Genomic DNA, 25,169 nt, shown 5'->3' with positions numbered 1-25,169 from the left:
GGTTCTAAAAGAAGTGCTGAGATCCTTGAACCCAAAGCTTGGGGATTACCTACCTTTGGCAACTCTTATCTTTTAAGCAAAACTCACACCAGAAGGTCCACCACCACGCACAAAACACTCACTTTCCCGCCCCCCCCAGTCATTGGGTACTTATCAAGGAACTTCCACTCTTCCTCTTTCCATACTCACTTGACTCGACATTGTTTCTTGTCAAGAAACTGAACCCAGCACACTTCTGCTGGCCAAGCATCTCTGACATTTGGCCACAGTGATCAAAAAAAGGATCAGATGGGTTCATTTCGAGCACCAGTGGGGAGAAGCTCTGCGCTTCCTGAAACATCATGTGGATATTTGCTTCAAGAACTACAGGCAAGGTTTTCATCTGAATCTACGAGATAAACTAATGGTATTGAATAGCTCTCATTTTGGAACTTTTGTTTTTGGTTAAAATGAAACAGATGATTTGGAATGAAATTGGACAAGATCAGTTGGAAAGGGAGAAGGTACTGGTGGATTTAGAGCAGGAATGCCTGGAGGTCTATAGGAGGAAGGTTGATGCTGCTAATACCTCAAGAGCTCGCCTGCACCAGGAGTTGGCAGAAGCTGAGGCTGAATTTACTCATCTTCTTTTGTCACTTGGCGAACGGTCTCTCCCCGGACGGGTACCTTACTTATCAAAACCTTGTCAGCTCAGTATATTAGTGTGACCAGATATCACAGCATGCAAGTTAAAATAGACCCAAACATATATGTGAATAGCAAGTACTAGAAATTTTGAATAAAATAGCTAGATAATTCAAATTTTCAATTCATAACTTCATGATTTCTCCTTGCCAAAGAAGGCCAGAATGGCCCTAGCTAAGCCTGTGATGGATGATAATGGTTTGGCATCGCACCAGGGTTGACTAGAGTGATCATGAGGTCTAGAAGTCTTTGTCTAAATGTAAAAAGTCTTACTTGTATGAACTGATTCTTGTATTACGTCATCAGCCAGAAAAAATGGTGGGAACACTGAAAGAGCAGCTAGATTCGATCACGCCAGCTCTGCGAGACATGAGATTGAGGAAAGAAGATAGAGTGAACAAGTTCCGAGCTGTACAAGGGCAAATTCAGAAGATCTCTGCAGAAATAGCAGGACAGTCAGAGTATGAGAACTCATCATCAGATGTCAGGGTGAATGAGAATGATCTTTCCTTGAAGAAACTAGAGGAGTACCAGACGGAGCTACAAAGACTCCACAATGACAGGGTACTACAACTACAGTTCAGAAACTGTATTCTTGACAATAAATAGAAAATTCTTCTGATTTATTCTTGAACACGAATAAATTCAAATCTCCTTTCAAGCTTTCTGTTCATCTTGCAGAATGAAAGGCTCAAGCGGGTGGAGAAATATATAAACTCCATCCAAAAGTTGTCTTCAATATTAGGAACAGACTCCTCTATGGTCATCACCAAGGTTCACCCAAGCTTGAATGAGTTATGTGGGATAGCCAAGAACATAAGCAACAGTATTTTGGCTAAACTCAACAGCACAGTGGAATCCCTAGAGGAAGAAAAGCAAAAGCGGCTTGAAAAGGTAATGGTTTACCTATAGACCAGTCTTCATTTCAGCAATATTAATTGGCAGGGTCTGACACCTGTTTTCTGCAAACTTATATAATTTCAGACCATGTGTCAGTAATACATGGTGATAAAACACAAGGAAATCTCACTTAAATAGACTAATTAGCCTAAACCATGGTAAACTCAAGCATGAATTCCATGATTTGGGTAATTTCAATTCCTGTGATCCTGTCCTTGGTAATTTGTTTTCCCTATTTTCCATATTCTAGTCATTTTTCAAGGTACTCCACTCCTGGAATTCTTCAAGATGCAAATTCACTGGTTAAACAAAGCATCAACATGATATATTTCTGCATATACTTTTTCAGCTTCACCATCTTGGTAAAGCATTGACAAACTTATGGAATCTCATGGATTCACCATATAAAGATCGTCAATTGTTTTCCCATGTTACTGGCTTATTATCAGTCTCATCAGCAGAAGTATCAGATCCAGGAAGCCTAACCCAAAAGAGAATCCAGCAGGTAAGTATAAGATTTTGATGACACATAAATGTAGCAGAAAATAGAGATAACAATGTTCAAATTTGTTTAAAGGCTGAGGCTGAAGTCAAGAGACTGGATCAATTAAAAGTAAGCAAGATGAAAGAACTGTTTCTCAAGAAACAAAATGAGCTCAAGGAGATATGCAAAAAATCACACATGGAGATTCCTGTGCAAGCAAAGATGGATAATATAATTAACCTCATGAAATCTGGTGAGATTCATAGATATGTGCTTACTCTAAGAATGAAGACATGTCATTGCTTAAAGATGTTGTAGCTCACAAATTGACATGTGTACAACAGGGGAAATTGACCATGCAGATCTTGTTATGAGCATGGATCAACAGATATCAAGAGCAGAAGATGAAGCTTGTAGCAGAAAGACAATTATGGAAAAGGTGGAAAAGTGGATCCTAGCGCGTGATGAGGAGCGCTGGTTGGAAGAATATGGAAGAGTCAGTATTTTACTCACTAATTCAATTTTATAAGTAAACGCACATAGACACATGTCTCAATTCCTAATCCAAGTACCCTTTTAGGACGAAAACCGATACTCAGTCAGAAGAGGTGCACACAAGAACCTGAGACGTGCAGAACGTGCTCGAGTATTAGTTAGCAAAATTCCAGGTAATATTGAGATACCTGTACGCATTCATACCCAACAGTAAGGACTGTCATATGTGAGAGGTAGACCACTCAACCTTATAAACAAGTACCAGAAAATGCTGTCTTAAGAATACTGATAAAGAATATCACTCCTGGAAGAGTTATTTTATTAAAAAGTTAACCAAAGAAAGATGATTTTTTTTTTTTTTTAGAAAGAAGAAAAATGAAAATTTTAAATGTTCGCAAATTGACATCAGTTGATATTATGCCATCCAAGTATGATAAAATTCTCTCACAATGCATAAAATGCAGCTTTGGTGGATTTACTGATAGAAAACACTAGGAGTTGGGAAGAAGAAAGAAAGAAGACTTTCTTATATGATGAGGTACGTATTCCATTGCATTGCAATATTGCAAAACAAAAAGTATTCTGTTATTTGATTCTGCATTGCCTGATTCTAAGGATCCTTTAATATAATACAAAACATTCTAGTCTCCTCAAAGTAGAGCTGAGAAATTCAAATACACAAAATATTCTAGAATCAGAAGGAAACAACTCCCAACAAGAGTAAATAGTGAATTTCAGAAAATTCATTCAAGACACTCGTAATCTGGTATCTTGGGTATTTTTTTCCCACTTAACATAACTTTTCTTCTTCTTTCGGTTCAGTGGAACCTAATTATTTGAATGCATATACAATTAGCCCAAAAGGCACCAACCTGGATTTTCTAGCATGAAGCATTGAAAGTTAACCTTAAACCATCCCTCTTTTATGTGCCATAGTGTTAAAAGGCAATCACTTTTATACATGTCGGTTATTTAAAAGTAGGTTTTATCATTTACTTAAATCAAAAGCTGGTGTAAGGATCACAACAAATCATGGAACCCTGGACTCCAGTGTTTTAAGTATGTCTTACAGTTTGGAGTTCATAGTATCTTTCTTTCTATTTACTTAAATTTATGTTTCTGCATTACTTGCCATGCTTTCTGGTAGTCCAAGTCAACTGTAATTACAGATGAAGACATTATGTCATACAGGTACCTCTCCTAGCAATGTTGGAAGAGTATATTGTGTTGAGGCAGGAAAAGGAGGGGGAGAGGCAAAGACAAAGGGTTAGTAATTGACAAAGCAATGAAAAGTTCTTAGTTTATTCAGATTACAAAAATTTGACTTTTATAGGTTTGTAGTGTTACTGGAAAACATCCTACAACCTATAGGGGAGGTTATATGCACAATCCCTTTTCTCTTCAAAATACTAATCACACTCCCTTTTCTCTTCATCATTAAGATACAAAAGGGAGTGTGAATAGTGTTTTGAAGAGAAAAGGGAGTGTGAATATTATCACCCCATATATAAACGTAGACATATAGAAAAATTCTACAATAGCATGCATCTTCTTACCAAACTTGATGAGGCAGTTTTTTGCCACAGGAAGTGAAGTTCCAAGGCCTAATAGGGCAACATCAGCCAGAAAATTTGTTCCTGCCCAGTCCAAGCAGCAGTCCTAGGCGAATTTCAAACAGAAGTGTAAATGGAGGCTTTAGCACTGCTATGCCTCTAAACAGAAGACTTTCTCTGGGCCTTCAGAAACTGGGACCAAACAGCATAGATTTAGGCACTCAAGGAATATCAAAGGAAGGTAAGAAGGCACAGAGACAAAAGATGTTTGCAAGACCTGGTCTTGTTTCTCCTGCTAGAGATGAAACAGCTTCAGTGGTATCAACATTTTCTGGCCCACTGTCTCCCTGAACTATTGTGTTTAATCTGTCAGTCTTCAAGTACACTAGGAAAACACAGAGCAGAAGAATGTGAGAAAGCTAATTTTGCGGAATGACTTATCAGATAATGCATAAGAATAAGTTCAGTTACAATTTCAGCTAGACAGCCTCTACATGTCCCCTGTATCTGCAGAAGTGTCCAGAGCCTTCTCAATTTTCATAGTAACATAAGTCTAGAACTGTAAGGCAATTGTGATTGCAAGTGCAAATAAATAAGTTCCTAGGATTATTGTCTTCCTATTACTAGCATAGAAGTACACTGTGCAGTCAACTAAACAAAACAACTTGAGCATGTTTACTACAAGCTTTTGTCCAGATCATAGATTTAATACTCTAAGACTGCAATGAATGTTTATACACGATGTAATATTTCTCAGTTGTACTAATGAATTATGAACTTCAACATTGATGATGTGTTCCTCTCGTAGCGGCAAGAAAAAGTTGCACCCCAAAGACATTTACCTAGATGCATAAGGAACAGACGAGAAGCAGGGCAAGAAATGCCTAAAAATTTATAACACTAGGGAAGTAATATATATGATATGAACACAAAGGCAGAAACTAAAAAGATTCTGTACTAAACAATACACAGACATACAGGGAAGCAGATGAAAAAGTTTTCCATCAATTGTCATTGAACTTCATGCTTATTATTTTGACTATAAGATCCCCTAAACGGTCAGAATGCACTGTGAATTGGTTATAGGTTTTGACTCATCTAGCTTTTACCTAACCCACTTTCGTACAAACAGGAACATACTATGTATACTGAGAAGGAACAACATTGGTCATTGCACTTAACAGTGTCCCATTTATAGCAATTTAAGGTCATACCTTCTGGCTTTTTCCATCTCTTTAACACTCTTTGGCAAATGTTTGTTCCTGCTGCTCTTGCACTAGTTCCATAGATTTACTTCTTCAACATGTATGAGAACCAAAACAAAAAAGAAAACCAACAACAGCATATTTAATCTAACAATTTGAACAAAAATACTCCTTTCTGGTTTCCAAATGTTCTACTTCTCATAGACTGTGGGATGGAAACAAGCAAACAGACACGGATATATCTCAAGAGAATCCATAACCAAACCGTGAACAAAAAAAAAAAAATTGCAGACATATTGCAACGAACACACACCAAGAACAAGCTACCTTTGCACATGTGAATCATAAATATCCAATTCATATGAAATATAGAAAGTCATTACACAGATAGGAATCAGATTCAAATCCGAGTCTCCTAGAATTCATACAGATCTTTTCCGATTGTGTGCTTTGTTTTTCGACTGACAAAGATGAAGATCTACTGATCTAGGACTCCTCAACCTCAATAGGGGATTTAGTTGCTGGCTTACTAAAGAAGTCATCAATCCGGCGAGTGCCAGCCGGAGCTGGATTGTCAGCAACAGGGCGAGAGCGGCTCCTATCAGCGGACTTCTGATCGGACGGCTGAGACGGCACGGGGAGCTCATCGAGGAGGAAATCTCTGGTGGCCCGGTGCCTCTTTGCCGCCGTCCGTATGTGTTCGAGCTTCACGATCTTGCGCTTCTTCTCCATCGCCGCCTCGCCGGAGGCCTCGGCTAGGAATTGGAGGAAGAGCTGGGCGGAGCACGAGACCAGGTGTAGGGCTTCTGAGTTTATTTTGTTAATGTCTCTGTCCAGCTTCATTATCTTCTTGACCCGACCCGTCGGAAGTTCGAGTCGAATAGGTTCGAGTCGGTTCGCTTTTGCCTTCTCTCCTTCTGATAGGGGTTGGACCGTTGCGGCGTTCTCTTCTTCCGATGCGATTTCGATCGGTGCTATGTTATCTTCTTCGGATTCAGGTCCGACTGCGTTCTCTTCACCGGATTCGGGTCGGGTCACGGCTGCGTCGTCTTCTTCAACCACCGGTGGTTCCTCTTCTTCTTCGATCTGTGGTTGCGTGTTCTCTTCTCCCGATACGGATTGGATCGTTGCTGTGTCCGATTCGGGTCGGACTGCGTTTTCTTCCCCGGATTCCGGTCGGATCGGGGATGCGTCCTCTCCTTCTTCTTCCCTCGGTGGTTGCACGGTTGTTGAGTCCTGTTCTTCTTCCATCTGTGGTGGTGTTGTTGCGGCTGTCTCGTCTTCCGCCATTGATGGTTTGCACTTTGCAGGGGCTTGGTCGGCGAACTGGCGGAAGGAATGAGAGAGGAAAGGGGGAATGAATTTAGGGTTTTGAAATGGCGGGAAGTAGTCCTTTTTAAGTTTCGTATGGACGATAATGCACTTGGAGAGATGTAGTTATTACGTTTCGTTCGGTGCTAAGTGCACAGTCTGAAATTTCAGGCGAGGGCACTTTTGGTGTGACATAAACTTTCCCGCGATATGAAAATGTCGTTCCCGCCTACCTACCTTTGAGAAATTTTTTTTTTCTTATTTTATTTTTATTAAGGTGTGTGAATCCAATAGAATATAACAGAAAATTAATTATTATATTTGAAAACAAAAGAAACAGTAACATCATTTAGATTATTTTAGTGTACAAGTTACTAATTGCAATTAAAACTCACTCAAGGGCTCTCACTCTCATCTATACCTCAAATATTCTAGCGGTGCCATCTCCTTTTAGAGTAGCCGAGCATGGAGGCAGTGTTCGCTACTCTCGTCTAGAGGGCTGTCATCATATTGTTGCTGGTTTTCTCACAACAGTTTCCTTCTGGCTAATTTTCCAGCCTTTGCTTCCAAGCTAAATCGATCTTCTCAAGCCCCGCCTGCCATGTAATTCTCTCCTCGAGGGAGGATCAACTCGTTAATTGGTGTTGTGATGCTGCCCTCTTGGGATGGTGGTAGATGGGTTGATCTATAGTGGAGGTGTTCAACGGTCTCTAGGGTTGCGGATCATGAGCCATGGTATTGGCATAATGGCATGTGGGGGTGATGATCTCTCCTGGTTAGAAGGCAGCTAATGGCATGTGGGGCTGATGATCTCTCCTGGTTAGAAGGCAGCTTCCATGGTGGTTTTCTTGTTGCGGTAGGCGTTGATAACGACAACAATGAGGAAAGGGTGGTTGCCGTCCTTTGTCACGGTGATGGTTCAGGGTTTCGACCTTCCGATTTGTTGGATGGTGCTACTAGTATGTCTATTAACGGTGGCGGTAATGGTTATATGCTACGGGATGGCTACGACGGTAAAACGCATGATGCAGATGCGGTTGGCCTGGAGTGGGTTTGCATATAGGCTCCTGGCAACTGATCTTGGGTTTAGGGCATTGCACTTGGCCTTTTCTCTCTTTGCTTAATTTGAAACACATTAATTAAACAAGTTGCGTTTGAGCTTGAAAAAAGTGACCAAATCAAGTTTGAACACATTAAGAAGCTCGATCCTGACTTTTTGGATGCACAACTGGACAAATGACTCACAAAAATGCCACTAGATAGAGGATGAACGACTATTCCACCAAAGTTGGTAGGCGCAGGGGTATGTTGATTTGTTAATTTTTTTCATTAAAAAAAATATTTCTTGGGTGACTAAAGTGATTGAGAATGTTATAGTACGTTGAGTGACCAAAGTGATATATTTGAAACTTCAGTGACCAAAGTGTCGAATGAGTCATAATTGAGTGACAATTTGTGAAATTTTCCTCCCAAAATAGAGCAATACTGGAAATTTGGAATTCCTCCAAGGCTAACAAAGACCCAAAGAATAAGCAAGAGAGCAATAAACTCAATCAAACCTATTAATGTGGGTTGGTTAAGCGCCAATTCCTACTTTGGGTCATGCGATCTGTAAATTTTCTGCAGAAATCTGAAAGCCATACTTATTAAGGGCTGTGGAGACAGGTGTGTGTCCCACGTCAGTTCTTCGGAGTCAAGGTTGTAGGTCTGCCCTGACACGGAGGTGTATGATAGCTTCTTCTCTCCAACTTTTTTGTACAAAATAAATAAATAAGAGTTAAATTCATTCTACCTCCTTAAACTTTATGCCTGAAATCATCTGCCCCCGAACTTTTAATTTAATCACATATGCCATTGTACTCTCTAATATGATCAATCATAATTATTAGTAAACTAATTCCTTAATTTCTTCATAAATTAGTGATGATGCTTAGCCTTAATCATGGAAATAGTGTGTTATCTGTATGATTAAAGGCTAAAAACTAGTTTGAGTGGACAACAATATATGAATAAATTGATAGATTAGTGAAAGATTGACCATAATTGATCAAATTGAAGAGTGCAAGAGCACATGTTATCAAATTAGAAGTTTGGAGTCACAACCGATTTTAAGTGTAAAATTTATGGCGGTAAAATGATTTTAGTTCAATAAATAAATAAACTAGGTCAAACCTAATATGGACCCAAAGCCCAAAACGAGCAAGCCTCAAGAAACAGCCCAAGCCAACACCTAACACGAGCCCAAGTCTCACCCGAAGTTGCGTGGTCAAGCGATAGAGTGCACGTGTAGACCAAGCAAAGCCCAAGGACGTGGTTCAACCATCGGCGTGATGTAGTGATTCACTTCATTTCTACAATACCGTTCCAGAAAAAAAAACCCAAAAGAAAAGGAAAAAAAAAAAGAGTCCAAACCCTAAAGCAAGCACCGGGTACCAAAATCGCCATCTCTCCCCAGAACGACAGCCATGCAGTTCTCTCAGGACGACTTCGACCGCCTCTTGCTCTCCGAGCACAGCCGCAAGACCTGCGAAGCTCACTACGCCAAGAACCCTCAAGACGCCGATGTTCGTTCTCTCTCTCTCTCCAAATCTCACTGATTATCTACTTTTGGCTGCTCAATAATTCGCTTAATTCTTAATTTGTTGCAGAACTTAGTCAAATGGGCCGGAGCTCTGCTCGAACTGTCGCAGTTTCAGAGTATTGCCGACTCCCGGATCATGCTTGATGGTAATTTTTTTTTCCGAATACAAATTGGATTGGTTGTATATGTTGTGCATTAACCAAGGGACTTGAACAATGTGTAGATTGTATTTCGAAGCTGGAGGAGGCTCTGGCGATAAATCCTACAAAGCATGAAGCTCTATGGTGTCTTGGGAACGCGCATACATCTCATGGATTCATGAATCCTGACTTGGACGAGGCAAGGCCTTATTTCGAGAAGGCGTCGGAGTATTTCCAGAGGGCTGCCGAGCAGGTATATTGCTTGATTGAATTTGCATAATTTGTTGTATTCGAGACATTTGGAGCTGGAAGGGAAGGTTAATGGTTAACCGTGGATTTGTTTTTGCAGGAACCTGCCAATGAGCTTTATCAGAAGTCCATAGAAGTCACAGCTAAGGTATTTGGACTCTTCTTTCTTTCTTTCTTCCGCGGATGAGTGCTGTAGTTATATGTTAATTTGTACTGTCAAAATTTCTTACTCTGATTAGTATGTGACTTGAAGTGAGAGTTCTCACTGATGTACTGAAGTGCTAAGAGTAAGTTCATGGGTGATACAGTTAAGCTGGATTGGGAAAAACCTTGAAAGTAAGTTCAGGGTTTCAGATGCAAACTAGTGGTCACACATAATTCGATTTAGTTGGTTACGGCGGAGGTGGCACTAGATTATTATTGGGGTCGAACTCCCAGATTAAAGCTAAGCACAATCAGCCCTGGATTTGAAGACACAAGTTATGTTATCTTATTCTTGGTGAATAGTATGTTAGGTAGAATTCTCCAGAAGTGTGGCCCATACATAACTTTAAACTCATATTAGGAGCCCCATAAGCTTCAAAGTTAAAATTGCGGTGGATGTCTGATTGCAAACTTCCAGTTATTTTGATAGAACAACTAGCAGATGGGAATTAGGGTAAAGAGGTGGTGCATGGTGATCAACTAGCAGATGGGAATAAGGCTAAAGGGGTGGGTGCATGTTTGATAATCAAGGCCTGACAGTCAAGGCCGAGATAACTTCAACAAGTGGCATATCAATATGATTTATAGGAAAATGCCTTGTTTTATTGCTGGTGAGCTTTAATAAACTGGTAGACGTCCCTTCTATCTGATGTAGGATAAATCCTGTTGCTTTATTGTTATTGGCAAGTGCATCCCTGGTAATTGTTGATCATGCTTTCCCAGGCACCAGAGTTGCATATGGAGATCCATAAGCAAGGAATGGCTCAACAGGCACTAGGTGGGGGACCTGCCACTTCCTCAAGTGGAAAGGTATATTCTTACCTTTTTTTTTGGGGCATTCTATTCCAGCATGTATCATTGCTGTTTCCTTGATCAAAGAGATAAAATACTTGACAATTCAAATGCTTTATATATAAGTGATCAAGTAGGGACATGCAATTTCATTTACTTCTCTAGTTCAATTCAAAGCTAAAAGATGCAGTATTCTGGATTTTTATAAATCATTATACCTCCAGATATGTGTATGATATGAAAGTGTTAAAGTGTACAAATTAATGGTATATTACCTGTCCAATGATTTTTCTAAATTGTAGTAAATACTTGTTTGATGGATCAAAAATTCAAAATATAACTTCATTTCTAACCACACACTAAGGACAAATTATAACTACAAATACTCTAAATGTAGCTTGTTGATCGCATTCATATAAGCATTTTCATCATTCCAATTTATTTACTTTTAGCATCTTTTCCATATGTATATACAAGATCAAATTATGTTTAAACATGGAATTAAACACTAGTTTCTGCATTACCTGTAGTACATCTTTTCCATATGTATACAAAAGATCAAAGCTATGTACACTAATATGGGTAAACCTGGTATAAGTTTCTGTGGGATGTTTAGAACTTCAAACATCTCAGTACAGTATATAGGATGCAAAAAGAACTTTTTTTTAGTTTTCCTACAAACTTGAGATTAATTTCTTTGTTATATTCCAGAGTTCCAAGGCTAAGAGGAGCAGTGATCTCAAGTATGACATATGTGGATGGATTATTCTTGCAGTTGGCATTTTTGCATGGGTTGGAGCGAAATCCAACGTGCCACCACCCCCACCCCCAAGATAAGCTCTATATTTCTGATGACTAAAGTAACTGTCCCAGTGCATTTGGTTGAAGGTTAATATTTTCTTAAAAATATTCATCTGGTTGAGGTGTAGTAATTAAGAAATCATGTGGTATGCTGACTACATGGTGATTTTGACCATAATATTTTCTCTGTTGCTATCTTAATTAGGAATATGATTTTCTTATATGAATTATTGTTTGTTCTTTTACAAATATTGGAGGGTATTTGGTTGGTTGGTTTATATATGGGCTCATCATCCTGCTTGTTTTTTTCCTGCTTTTTGATGTTATGTGGAGTGACATGATAACGTTTTCAGTGGCATTTTGAAAAATAGCCAACTTTGCATAAAATACATAGTTCTGTTTTACTTTTGAATGAAAAAGGAAAAGAACCGTACCCCTAAAATCCGATAACTCACCATCTATCATACCTCATGCAAAGAAGAATTATTTTTCAAGTGTTGGGTAGAGGTCAATGTAGGTAACTAGTTAAGCCTCCCTATTCCAAAAACTTCTTGGCTGCTTGTTTTCAAGAGCCTGTTGAGTACTTAGTCTGAAAGTTCAATGTGTTACGAGACTATTTGAGACTGCAGCCCTTCAAATGCCCCTCCATTGGCTATCTTCTCCTCCGTGTTTCTTTATGCCATTAGTGTTATAAACAAGCAGTGATGGTGGTGCCAGAGGAAATGATATATTGAGTGAACATGGAGATCCTGTTGGTCTCTGAAAGTGGAATTTTTGTATGGATTTCACCCGCAAAAGGATCTGAAGCAATAGGTGCATGGTGTCAATAGAGTTTTTGATCTCCCTCTTCTTTTGTGGAGATGAAAAGAGATGATTGGGGTGAGATTAAGTTAGTGTTTTGTTACTCTTGGGTAACTGGAGGTATTTAGTTAGATCATGGTAGAAGTTTGGCTTGTTTTGCGACTTCTGAAAATGGTGGATATTTGCCTTTAGCTAAGTTTGATTGGGGCCAGTTTTTAAAAGGAGCTCATGAACTATCTGTCTTGATGTTTCACTTTTGGCTTATAATAATTTGGTCAAACTTTAGGTTCATGCACGCAGGAAAATACAGGGAATGCTGAGTAAATTTTATCATAGCAATTCTCTTATAATATAAAACAAGTTTTATCAAATATTCTGCAGCCACTACAATGTTATGACCTTAAACTCTTCACTGTTGAACATGGATTATTATTTGCAAGAAGCAAATTTTAACAGCGAGTATCTGCTTTCTTATGCTAAATAATGCTAGATCTAAGTATAGTCCAACTAGTTGACTGTGTGATTTAAAAGACAGAGGCGAATGGATTATATGCATAAACACATGTGAGGTGCTCACAGATGTATGGGAGCATGCCAGCATGAACACAGTGAAGTTACCAGTAGTGAATATGTGATTTTAAATATCTTGATTATTATTTCTTGAGATTCAGTGGAGTATTTGTTCAGATGATGTATGGCGGTTAGTTATTTGAAACCCCTATGTGCTTGAAGCTAAATTACATCAGTGAAGACAGTATGTGTTTCATACATTCGAAGTTGCTGGAAATAGTATTTGCTCTATCAAACGCTAGCATTTTTTTTTTCCTGTTGACTAATTATGCCAAATAAATAGGCAGAAACTTGTTTGTGTTTTCCTTACAAGTTATAGGAGACCTACTGTTTACTTGTTGACAGGTTGTGAATAAGTTCACACTGGTTTCTTGTGAATCTCAGTTACTTCTGATCTATGAATATGTTAGTCTGAAGATGATAACATTGATGACATTGCCAAGTTAATAATACCTCCTACCCTGGCCTAAGATTTATTAGACCATATCTAATTACTGTAAAGATGGCTCAGAAAAGTGGTGATACACAAATATTAGAAATAAGCCAGTGGATAACCCATGGAGGGCTACTTTAGTTTTCTGTTGCTTTCTTTTGGCTCTTGGTCTGGTGGAACAAATTTGTCAGCAAGGCAGTATTTTTCCACTTGTAGCAAAGATCATGTCTCCGGCTTTAATTTTTTTTGGCCACTCAATCATTCATCCTCCACATAATTTGAAATAACGATAGTTTGGACCCCACTCTTAATTGAAAGTCTTGATGTTCTTGTTCTTGTGAATATACAATTTCCCGTAAAATATTTGGATTTGAAAAATGTTGCTTCTATACAATAGTTTTGAAACAATTCAAAACCTAGCACCACTCTTTAGACTTTGTTTGTTTATTATTTTTGTCATCGCAACTGCTCCAAACGATTTTGTAGTCTGGCTTGCTCTCTTATGGATTTTTGTTTCTTGAAGTTGTTGGAATGGTTTGTTTCAGCAAGCAAGTCGTATATGCTTTGAGAGTATCATCTGTGCGATAATTGATGTGAACATGTTTCTTTTAAGTATCAAAAGAACCTCTGGAGGCTCTAGCAAACAAAGGAACATACTTGAACACTCGTATAAATTCACTCGAAATCTCAAACCAAATATGAGTGTCGGACAATTTGTCTGGTTTCAGATCTCATTGGTGTTTCAGTAAGCCTTGTAGATTTATTTGTTGAAAGTTTCGAAAGAGCATGATTGAGTAGGTAAATGTAGAGGGGCCCTTTTGTGTCAAATGTATTGATAAGTAGGATCTAGAATTCATCATCTTTAATGATTAAAGAACTTCCTTCATTTCCAGTAGCTTATCAATAAGGCTAAATTCCTATGTAGGCTTGCTACTATCTCCTTTTGGTATGAATTACTGGCGAAGGTGGCAAATTTGTGTTGGACACCTTACTAATAATGGAAAGGTTGCACACTTGTATTGCTTGTGGGCCTGTTCTTTCCTTGGTATTAAGTGGTGCAGAAGGTGGAATATTCTCGTTGGACACGCCATTAGTGGAAAGGGTGCTCACTAGACCATAATAACTATTAGGCTACTAGGCTATGTCTGTTTATAAGAATAGAGGAAAGAAACAAATTAAATCAGTACCTTTTTGGAAGAATGCATTCTCTTCCTTAGTAAGTGCAGAATAGTTTGTGTCTGGCTATGGGTGTACAAACCCCATAAAATTGAAGGTTTTGCAAAGTCAGGAAGTAATTTGTATCCTGGACTCATTCTCTAGTTGTGACTTTGCAGTAAATGTTAATGTCCGTGCATATATGTCTACTTTGTTCCACATTCTTGAGCATTCCGTAACCTTATTTTCGTATACAGGTTGCTTAATGCTTGGATCTTAATGCTAATGTTAAAAAGTATCCAATGGTTAGCCAAGCATTCCACCTTGGTTGGCTTTTTGAGTTTTATTTTAGTTTCTAAGAGATCCTACCAGAAGGGTCTGCTAGAGGATTAATATTTTTGTGCCGCAAAGACTGCCAACTTTTTGTGCTTCTTCTTTAAAGAGAGGGTCTCCTCTTTGATCGATCCCTGTTGGTCCAGAATACCTTATTGGCAGTCTTTGTCCTAGTTTTCTTTTATTAACAGTCCTCATAGGCCATATGGCCCTTTATACCAATAGAGCTATAATCCGGTTGCATTTGTGATGCAGACTTTAATGGTTTGTTTAGTTTTCTATGCCTTACTTTGAGCAAAGTAGAGTCCTTATGATTGTTTAAATAATTTCAAGTGTGGGTTAGAGTTTGCTGGAGCAGAGGCCTCCACGCCTCCCTTAGCTGTTGTGGAATTCAATAATTATTGTCTTTTGCTCTAATATGATATGGAGCATTGATCACAGGACCCAATGATAGTTGATGCTTTTTTCTGGATGAGAAGCATTTATATTGTTTGATAATTGCACTATTGCATTTGCTGGCGGCATATCGTTTTGAAATGCGTTTTTCTTGCAAGATAGTTTGATATGTTATGTTGGTCGATTTCCAATATTAACCATTGATATGATATGTTGGTCGATTTCCAATATTAACCATTGATTAAGTGGATTCTTGTTTTAATGTGTGGTGCTAGATTGATAATCTAGTAGAGCACTGTCTGGGAAAATAGCATTGGCCTTCATCTAGTACTTTGGCAAGCAAGTGGGTAATATATAAACTTGGTTGGCAAAAGGGAGATCTCTTTGCAAATCAAAATGTTTAATTTGGTTAGCTTATAGTAGTGTGGTAGGGTCTTGTAAATGTGACGATGCCAAAGTTGTCACTGTTGCAATTAGTTTACAGTGGATCTTTGCACGATAGATATCTTGCTGGATAGGTTCTGCTTTCCAAAGGTGATTAAATATTGCAAGCCTTTATATTGCGCATGGATGAGTTTGAAAATTACAAGGGAAGGTTCCCTTTGGTGTAGGCTATGAATCATTCCACAGAATGACCTATGAACATTGCTTCGTACACAAATCGCTTTTACTGAATGGTTGAATGGAAGATTGAGGGTGTGGAACTATAGTGTCCTGATGTTCTATGCATTTTCGATTTGAGAGGTCCATCATTCCGGACCACCTTCCACTGTTGGAGTTGGCCTAATGCTACACATAGAGCTGTGTGTACTAGCGACGGATTCATCACCATCAAACAATATTCAGTCGGCCAGAGGTGCTTTGATATTAGTTGAAGGCTTTTCGGCTACAATGATCAGCGTCATTTTTAGAAGCCAACTTGAAATTCTGGAATGTGTCCTATCCTTTTCGTTCTCTTTCTTTATTTTTCGTCCATGGGTGTCACACTCACATGTAAGGAATGATAAATATTAGGGGCTAGGAAACCTAGCAGATTCATCCGGAAGCAGTACCTTAATATATTCTATCCTCTTGTTCATAGGTCTAGTATAAGAAAACCATTAAAGAAAAGGAAAAAATTCAGTTTATCTCCCGGAACTTTAGTGCTAAAATCAGTCTAGTCCTCAAACTTTTTTTTTAATCAGGCATTCAATCTAGTCCTTGTACTCTCAAACAACATCACCGAAGTCTAAAATTTGAATCCGAGTCTAAAAAAGTAAAAATGATGTTATATGCTAAGTTGGAGGCTTGGAGCCAATAGCATGGCCTGCAAGGAGGACAAAATAGACATTTCTAAATAAATAAAAAAACAGAAAACGTCAACCCTTTTCATCTCAACCCTTCTGATTTCGGCCTTAAACACTGCCTCAACCCTTTTCGCTCTTGACCTCTAAGCCTAACAAACCAAACAACCGGGTTGATTATGAGGTTTGGTTTAATGGCACTGGATTTGGGACTCTGCGTCATGGCGGCAATCGGGTTGAAAGGTGGCTGAGGTTTGGTGGTCGGAGCTGGATCGATGGGGCAAAAATAGGGATGGAATTGGGTCTGAATTTCAGGCTTTGATTGATCGATGGAGGTGAAGCAACTCGAGGAGCAGGGCATGGAGATCATGAGGGCGGAGATACCGGTGGCGCTGTCAAAGATGAAGAAGGAGACGTAGGCGAAGGTGGAGGTGAAACTGGCGGAGGGGAGGAAGAAGTGGAAGCGGAGTTGCAGGAGGCCTTGGGGAAATTGGAGGAGTAGAAGGAGGAGACCTTGAAAGCCTTGGACGCCTACATTGCTAATCTCAGTGGCTAGATTGCTAATTTCAATTCCTGATTTCGGCACCATTGAAATAGAAGAGATGGCTCGATTTGCTTTGCAATTTTGATTAAGTTCTTTGTTTTGACATTCAATTTGGTTTTCGATTCGATTAGTTTCCATGTATTATGGGGTTTCCAAATCGGGAATAGATTTTTGGTGTTGTTCGTCTGGATTTGAGAGAGAGAGAGAGAGAGAGTTAAAAAAAAAAAAAAAAAAAAAGGGAAAACGTCACTAACAGTACCCTAACTTAAAGTCATTCTACACTTTGGTATCTCATCTTCTAAATATATCACTTTGATACCTCAACTTATTATTTATGCATAAGATTCATACACGCCATTGATAATACCGTTAACTCAAGTGACATGTAGCTTTCTGTTATGGGTATTTTCGTCAATTTATATTTTCCCACCAAAAATCTCATGTTATTTGCCATTTAATAAAAACTCACTCCATTAATTCATATTTATTTTTATTAAAAAACAAAAACACAACAAAAACACTTGCTACATCTTTCTTCATTGCCGATGAAACCAAATAACCATGGATCTATATTTAAAGAGTAAGCAAATAACCACAACAACCGTAAATACTAAAAGTTTCAAGCAATTTCTACAACTCTACTAGAGATAATCTGCTATGATTGGTATTGAAATTGATTATGTATAATGAATTGAACAAGCATTTTTCCTTCTTTGTCTGAAGAGTTCTTCAATTAAAAAGGGAAAGACTCAAACCCTAAACTTGAAAGAAAACTAGTATCTACCCAACAAATTACATTTGAAGAGCTAAAATAAGATGACATAGAATCAACAATTAATAAAGCTAGCAGACAATTTGCTCTTATCCAAATCACTCTCTATTTGTGAATTAGCAGGCTGAAAACGATAAATCTCTCACCTCTTCTCATTTTAATTATTATGTTTCTTGGGATCAAAACAATAAGTCAAAATTTTCAGTACAATAACCTAAATTGATCTTCCATAAACCCAAATATAATATTTTCCTCAGATTTATTTTCAGCAAAAAGAAAGGAATTTTAGATCATCTCCCATGGAATTTTTGGTGGAAAAACATAAATTAAGGAAAATACTCATAGCAAAAAGCTACATAACACTTGAGTTAACGGTGTTATTAACGGAGTGTATGAATCTTATGCATAAATAATATGTTGAGGTATCAAAGTGATATATTTAGAAAATGAGGTACCACAGTGTAGAATGACTTTAAATTAGAGTACTTTTTGTGACTTTTTCCCTAAAAAAATAAAAATTATATTAAATTAAAAATGTCCATTCTGCCCTCTTCAGGGATTAAAAAGTTGAAGTGTGGGCCCCTTGTCAGCTTCAACTCAGCAGATGACTTCACTTTTGGACCTGGATTCAAATTCTAGATGGACAATTCTTAGGTTTACCCTTTGGGTGAATGAGTATATTCACTCTCTCTTGCGATTAACGCATAATAACTTTATAATTTTCTAATCTAACAATTCATGTTGTATAACGTAATATAAAAATTAGCTCTGTAAAAAATCAATCAAATTGAAGACTTTTTAGTTATTCATTTCTATGAAATACATGGACGGTTCATCATAATAGTAGTAAGTGTTGCTAGAACCATCTATTTGTTTGATTCAATTAGATAATTAAACGATTTCCAATTAGATTGATTTTTTACAAAGATGATCTTTAAAAGCTAATTTAAAATATGGACCGTTGGATTATAATTTATTAAGTAGAAGTATGTTAATCGACAATGGGAGTGAATATGCTCGTTCACCCTAGGGGTGAACCTAAGAATTGTCTAAACTCGGATGATGTTGTTTGAGAGTAGGGATGTCAATTCCGACACGACCCGATAACACGACTCGAAACCCGCACGAAATAAAGCAGGTTGAACCCGCACGATTAAAAAGCTGGTCAGCCGTGGGTCAACCCGCCATGACCCATTTAATAAATGGGTCGGCCACGGGTCAACCCGCCAACACGAAGTGAACCCGTATAACCCGATTATGTTATACTTCTTCTCGAAATTTTGGACGTTGGGAGTATTTGATCATAGGATTAGACAATTTGAAATATTTTGCTTTATAATTATTGGATTTAATTATTTATGAATATATATAATTATTTATATTATTCGTCTTGTGGAGTTTTTAGTGAATTTAATCAATTTATGCATTTTTTTAGTTAAATGGGTCGCATTGTTAACCCTTAAATGGGTCATTTTGTCTAACACGACATGACCTATTTGTTAAATGGGTTAAGCGGGTTGGAAATGGGTAACCCGTTTAATGAATAGGTTGGGTTTGGGTTTAGATTTTTGACACGATTATTAAATGAGCTGGGTTTGGGTTTGTATCTTGCGACATGACAAATACCTTAACCCGTCACGAACCCAACCCGACACGACCCATTGACAACCCTATTTGAGAGTATAAGGATCAGCCTGATTTAAAATTAAAAAAAAAATAAAAAAAATATTAAGGACCATACTAATTTTAGCCCAAAAGTTTAGGGGGTTAAAATGAATTTTTTCCTAAAGAAAATCATGGTGCGTTAGAACGTTGTAAACAAGTATTATATATAATACATCCATTTCCATTTTCCAAGGCCCGTTTGAAAGAGGCAGCTATTTTTCGAAACTCTGCATTGCTGGTGGCAACTTCAGATTGTCGCCCCCAAAGGGTGGTTTTCCACTATTCGAAAGGCCACCGTTATTAATCCGGGTTGGTGGTGTTCGCTTTCAGATGGTCCCGTATGTAAATATAATACTAACTTGCGTGAAACTCGAATTGGATGGAACTTCCATCGAAAAACAAAACTCGTAGTGGTAGAAAATGGACACACAAGAAAAAAAGAGCTGTCTGGTACCAACATACATTGCCCTATGCCCCCTATTCCAACAGGGAAAGAAAAAAAAAAAAAAAAAAAAACATCAAAACAAGTCTTGGATTATGATTGGGATTTTGATATTGAGGTTCTACACCACGGCTCCACGGCACTTCCAAACTGTGTGGTTCGATGAATCGACGTGAAACCCATGTGGATTTGATGGCCTGATGGAGATATAAATACTAGGTGATATTGCTATCCCTCCATCTCTCTCCATCTCTTCCCCATAATAGATTTTGTGAAATTATAAAATATGACGGCACCGTCACATTACAACTATAAATCTGCCCCAGAGCACCCACCTTCTAATAAATTTTGGTTATATTGCTTTGTCAAAACTGATATTTATTTGATTTCAGATCATGTAATAATAACCTATGCCATATAAAAGACTCGAAATCATGAAAATTTTGTACGAGTAACATTATTCATATACAATTAGGTGTGCTTGCGTATGCTAACCCTGGTTAAACTAACCCAGATAGCTTTTCAAATACTATATATACATATCACCCCACATTAGATCTCCAAGACAAATTTCCATTTCTAGGCAATTCTACTAAGCTTTTCTCGATTGATTATCACCCCCGAAACACTTGAAATAGTTATGAAACTCTTCATAATAGCCAACCTCTCCATCCTACTCTTTTGGTTTGGAGCTTCTACCCTCACTCTCACTCTCCTCTCATTCTTCTTCTATGTCTTCCTCTTCCTCCTAAACCACTACCTCGTCCCCGGAGGCTCTGCATGGTCAGGTTACCGCCATGCATTGAAACTCCAGGGACCAGTGGGTTGGCCTGTATTGGGTTCCATATCCGACCAAATGAGCGCTCTTGCTCATCGTAAACTGGCCGGCATGGCAGCTTCGCTGGATGCAAAGAGACTCATGGTGTACAGTCTAGGAACCAGTACACGTGTCATCATTAGCAGCCACCCGGAGACTGCTCAGCAAATCCTAGGAGGGTCTTCCTTTTCCGACCGTCCTATTAAGCAATCCGCTCGAGCACTAATGTTCGAGCGCGCTATAGGGTTTGCTCCTTCAGGGGCGTACTGGCGCCACCTGCGTAGGTTAGCTGCAGTCCACATGTTCTCGCCGAAGAGAATTGCCGGACTGGAAGGGCTAAGGCAGCACGTGGTGGACAGAATGGCCGTGAGAGTGGAGGAGGAGATGGAGGAGAGGAGATTTGTGGGTGTGAAAGGAATATTGCAGGAGGGTTCCCTGAATAACATAATTGAGAGTGTTTTTGGGTTAGGGTTAGAGAAGGAGGGTAGTACTGACTTGACGTTGACTTTGCATGATATGGTCAATGAAGGGTATGACTTAATTTCTAGGTTTAATTTGGAGGACTATTTTCCTCTGATGTTCTTGGACTTCCATGGTGTGAAGAGGAAGTGTCACAAATTGGCGGCTAAGGTTAAGTGTGTGGTGGGTCAAATTGTGGAGGAAAGAAAAAGAGCAGGAGATTTCAGTGGTCGGAGTGACTTTCTTAGTGCTTTACTAGCTTTGTCTGTGGAGGATCAATTAAGTGATGCAGACTTGGTTGCTGTTTTGTGGGTAAGTGAATATTTCCTTCAGTTTTATATTATCTTACACATTTTTTTCTTATACTCTCATATTTATTTATCGATCAGATAATCATCTAATTTTATCTTCTATCGATAATCTTAATAATCTTATTGATTATCAATTGTTTATGCAAAAAAAAAATTTATATATATATATATATATTATTAATCTTAGTGCAAATAATCTTATTGATTATTGACTGTTTATGCATAAGAAAGTTACAGTGATATTCACTAACATCAACAGACACTTTTTTTTTTTGACAGATGCTATTATTCATGTTGCATGTTCAATCATTGATTCAGATATTTTGCCCTATAATTCTAGTGACTTTTGACAGAACCCTAGCTAAACTGTTGACTCATATGCATTCAACCCCGGCAGAAAAAGAGAAAAGAAAAGGCATGTTCAATCAAAGTTATGGCCTGTAGATTACTTAGAATTTGACCAGAATATTCGCTCAATCATAGTTTTCTACCATTTGATTAAGTTCAACTTATTGATATAGCTAGACAACTAGACAAGCACAATCTGCTATGTTGGTCATGAATACTTTGAGATGTAGTAATGAGATTGCCAATTTTGGCAAAAGGGGAAAGATACTTATATATCTACTGTCCTTAAATCATTCTGTAATGGTCCTATATGGGAATCAAGGTATAAATGTTATCAATGCATACATACAAAAACAAATAGACAAGGACAGCTGGATCACTAGCCTATACATGTATATATGTTTATATTTTACATAGTTCGATCTTTGTGCTAAAATCTCTCTAATTAATTATCAATTTTTCATGGGGCTTTAAGATTGCTTTAAAATTCGTGGTGGGCATGCTCATACTGTTTTATATACTAAGATTTATTTGCATAGGATTTTTGATATGCTCGGATCAACCAAGTGGTGGTACAAACGTAAGAACTTCTGTTCACAAGTTATACCCTTTTGTCTAATTTTTTTTCCCTTTGGTGTTTACATTATTTAGGAAATGATATTTCGAGGGACAGACACTGTTGCTATACTTCTTGAATGGATTATGGCAAGGATTGCCCTGCACCAAGACATCCAAGCCAAGGCACAAGAAGAGCTTGATACGATCGTTGGGAATCACAGGCACGTGAGGGATTCTGACCTTTCGAAACTGCCGTATCTTCAGGCCATAGTTAAGGAAGTGCTCCGGGTGCACCCTCCGGGCCCACTATTATCGTGGGCTCGTCTGGCCGTGCATGACGTCCACGTCGACAAGGTCTTTGTTCCGGCCGGCACAACGGCCATGGTCAACATGTGGGCTATAACCCATGACCCGGCCATTTGGAAGGACCCTTGGACTTTCAAGCCTGAGCGGTTCATTGAAGAAGATGTGTCGATAATGGGATCGGACCTTAGGCTTGCGCCCTTTGGTTCGGGCCGTAGGGTATGCCCGGGAAAAGCTCTAGGGTTAGCTACAGTGCACTTGTGGCTTGCAAGGCTTTTGCACCAATTCAAGTGGTTTCCGGCGGAGCCTGTAGACCTTTCGGAGTGCTTAATGCTCTCTATGGAAATGAAGAAACCACTCGTCTGCCGCGTTATCCCGCGTGGCGGCCTTACAAGCCAATGAAGCTAGCTGGCCAGTGAGGAGATCGATTATGAATGAATAAGGAAATCAAAGACATGATGAATATTAAGATATGCAAAAATATGTACAATATCTAGTGTGACTATGAAGATCGATCTAGGTGGTTTGCATGCATAATGTATCTGTAAAATGTTGCTATTTTAACTAAATATATGAAAGCTGGTTCAGTTTCTGTAATTCCTGCATGCAAGTTTGTCATCTTGTTCTATTGCTAGAAACACTTTCACAAAGATAAATATCACTGAATTTTATTTTTATTATCGAGAACCAGATCTGAGCATTCAAATAAGACCTCTTCTCCCACATATCACTAAACTAAAAAACTAAAGGCTACATTTATCATGCATGACTTGATGAACTATTATTCAAGAACAAATCAATATATTGATCATCATTTCGTTCGTAGGGAGAATGGCCATTAGTGATTTCGCACTGAATCTTGTGTTTATGAAATGGAAAATCATATATCACTCCAGTCTCCAGGCCAGTCAAAGTTGCCATAGTACCACTAGCTAGCTACAAACCCTAGATTCATACCTAGAGATAGAGTCGTAAGGACCTGCATGACTTCGCAGCTAGCTAGTAAAGTCAATTTCAACTTGGAGATATATATTCTTTCGCTGAAACAAGGTAGATCACAAAATCTGCTTTGAATAATTATGTCACCAAAAAGTCGAATAATTTTCCATTTCTGGGTTTGTTTTTGCATGCGCCATGAATGCAAAAAATGATTAATGCAGGTGATGAGTAATTATATTGGTATATGTATTAATGTATATACAGAACTCTAGAGGAGATTACATCGAAATCGTTTTCCAACAACTTATAGTGGAATGATGGATATATTAAGAAAGAGACTTTAGAGAAACAAAGAAGCACCTTCGACCTTCCACTCAGTCATTTCCGAGAAACTAAAGCAGATAGCACCCGGTAAGGCGGTAATCATCAGGATGGACCAGTTGGAACTGCTAGCTTAAACTGACCCACCACCAGAAAACCCAGGCTCAAACTTTGTGACTAATAATGTAAAGCATGCACCTGGCGATAGGATGATAGATCATGACGCTACTGTAGTTTACTTTGCAGCAATATATATAAGAAGATTATAGACAGTGCAGTTTCTCTAAATGGAAAGGAAATTTCTAGGTTCGTGTCACTGTCTTTAATCTTAATCCCAAAGGCATTCTGTTTTCGTTTAGAAGTTGTTGGATTCGGTACGGATTGATGACGACCTCGGTTGTAAACCATTAACTATAGTTATCTAGCTCGATTAGAGCAAAATGCATGTCTATTTCTTAATTCTCTGTGTGCATTGCATTTTTTTGATAGAAACATGAAGAGAATATGTCTCGCGGACCAACCATATTCCTTAAACTAGTGCATAATTGTGAAGATATTTTAAGCATGTCCTAATGTTTTGGCTTTGTTAGATCCAAATCTTTGGCTTTAATTTCAAAGGCAAATCACTTTTAACACACCTTTCTTTACGCACAACATTGTATATTTATACTTAATATTGTTCATCTTAATGCTCCACAAATTTAATTGGGACCCCCGTACACGTTGCAATATTTGATTGATGTTGAAAGTTGAATTCCTAGCGAAAGAATTAAGGGTTTTTGCTTTTAAGAATACAATGTAGTTAACTTGTTTATTAATTCTCTGTCTTTTTTTTTTTTTTTTGGTTACAAGGAGGTCTTAAAAAGACCCAAACACAGCAAGACAAGAAGAAAAGCTGAGTTACAGATCTAACAGAAGACTTGGATCTAGAAACTTCACAGACAGTTTATGTTAAAAATCCAACTAGTTCTTGCGAGTCAGGGTGATTATGGAACGGGGGTCGGCATTGATGTGGCGCAAGTGATGTAAGTATGTATGTAATTAAAAAGAAAGAAACTAATAGGATAGCTTATATAAAATGAAAATATTGTACTTCATTTTTTCGATTCTTTAAGTTAATTTCGTCTATTCTCTTAATTTTCAATATATTTAGAATTCTAAACCAATATCACAGTGATTCAATCTAATCATTTAATTGATTAGGGTTTATTGGAAAACACCTTATGATAAGCTCATTGGCTTTACGAGGTAACTTGATCAAACACTATAACACTACTATCGTCGATTCATTGTAAACGTTAATTACTTAAAAAGGTGTAT

General features: G+C 38.2%; 4 protein-coding genes across 4 annotated transcripts; 3 read left to right on the top strand and 1 right to left on the bottom strand.

Annotated features, from left to right (window-relative positions):
• Nucleotides 1-140: 140 nt before the first annotated feature.
• LOC112200795 (65-kDa microtubule-associated protein 8) lies at nt 141-4,909 on the top strand. Its single transcript, XM_024341807.2, has 11 exons — nt 141-369; nt 459-662; nt 991-1,248; nt 1,366-1,578; nt 1,934-2,089; nt 2,162-2,321; nt 2,413-2,564; nt 2,649-2,736; nt 3,028-3,101; nt 3,755-3,829; nt 4,150-4,909. The coding sequence occupies exons 1-11, from the start codon at nt 289-291 to the stop codon at nt 4,465-4,467; spliced, it is 1,779 nt and encodes a 592-aa protein (XP_024197575.1). The 5' UTR covers nt 141-288; the 3' UTR covers nt 4,468-4,909.
• Nucleotides 4,910-5,657: 748 nt separating this feature from the next.
• On the bottom strand, nt 5,658-6,713 carry LOC112200413 (retrotransposon-like protein 1). The gene has a single exon (XM_024341445.2). The coding sequence runs from the start codon at nt 6,609-6,611 to the stop codon at nt 5,808-5,810; it is 804 nt and encodes a 267-aa protein (XP_024197213.1). The 5' UTR covers nt 6,612-6,713; the 3' UTR covers nt 5,658-5,807.
• Nucleotides 6,714-8,980: 2,267 nt separating this feature from the next.
• Nucleotides 8,981-11,677, top strand: LOC112200199 (mitochondrial import receptor subunit TOM20). The gene is made up of 6 exons (XM_024341222.2): nt 8,981-9,196; nt 9,281-9,359; nt 9,437-9,606; nt 9,703-9,750; nt 10,530-10,616; nt 11,310-11,677. Exons 1-6 carry the CDS (start codon nt 9,098-9,100, stop codon nt 11,433-11,435), a joined length of 609 nt encoding a protein of 202 aa, XP_024196990.1. The 5' UTR covers nt 8,981-9,097; the 3' UTR covers nt 11,436-11,677.
• An 8,698-nt stretch (nt 11,678-20,375) lies between these two features.
• Nucleotides 20,376-23,199, top strand: LOC112200137 (cytochrome P450 78A5). The gene is made up of 2 exons (XM_024341151.2): nt 20,376-21,381; nt 22,380-23,199. Exons 1-2 carry the CDS (start codon nt 20,434-20,436, stop codon nt 22,989-22,991), a joined length of 1,560 nt encoding a protein of 519 aa, XP_024196919.1. The 5' UTR covers nt 20,376-20,433; the 3' UTR covers nt 22,992-23,199.
• Nucleotides 23,200-25,169: the final 1,970 nt, after the last annotated feature.

Source organism: Rosa chinensis, chromosome 4 (assembly GCF_002994745.2).
Source record: "Rosa chinensis cultivar Old Blush chromosome 4, RchiOBHm-V2, whole genome shotgun sequence".
Lineage (NCBI taxonomy): Eukaryota > Viridiplantae > Streptophyta > Magnoliopsida > Rosales > Rosaceae > Rosa > Rosa chinensis.
The sequence above is the reverse complement of the archived record's forward strand: the minus strand, read 5'-3'. Positions and strand labels throughout refer to the sequence as shown.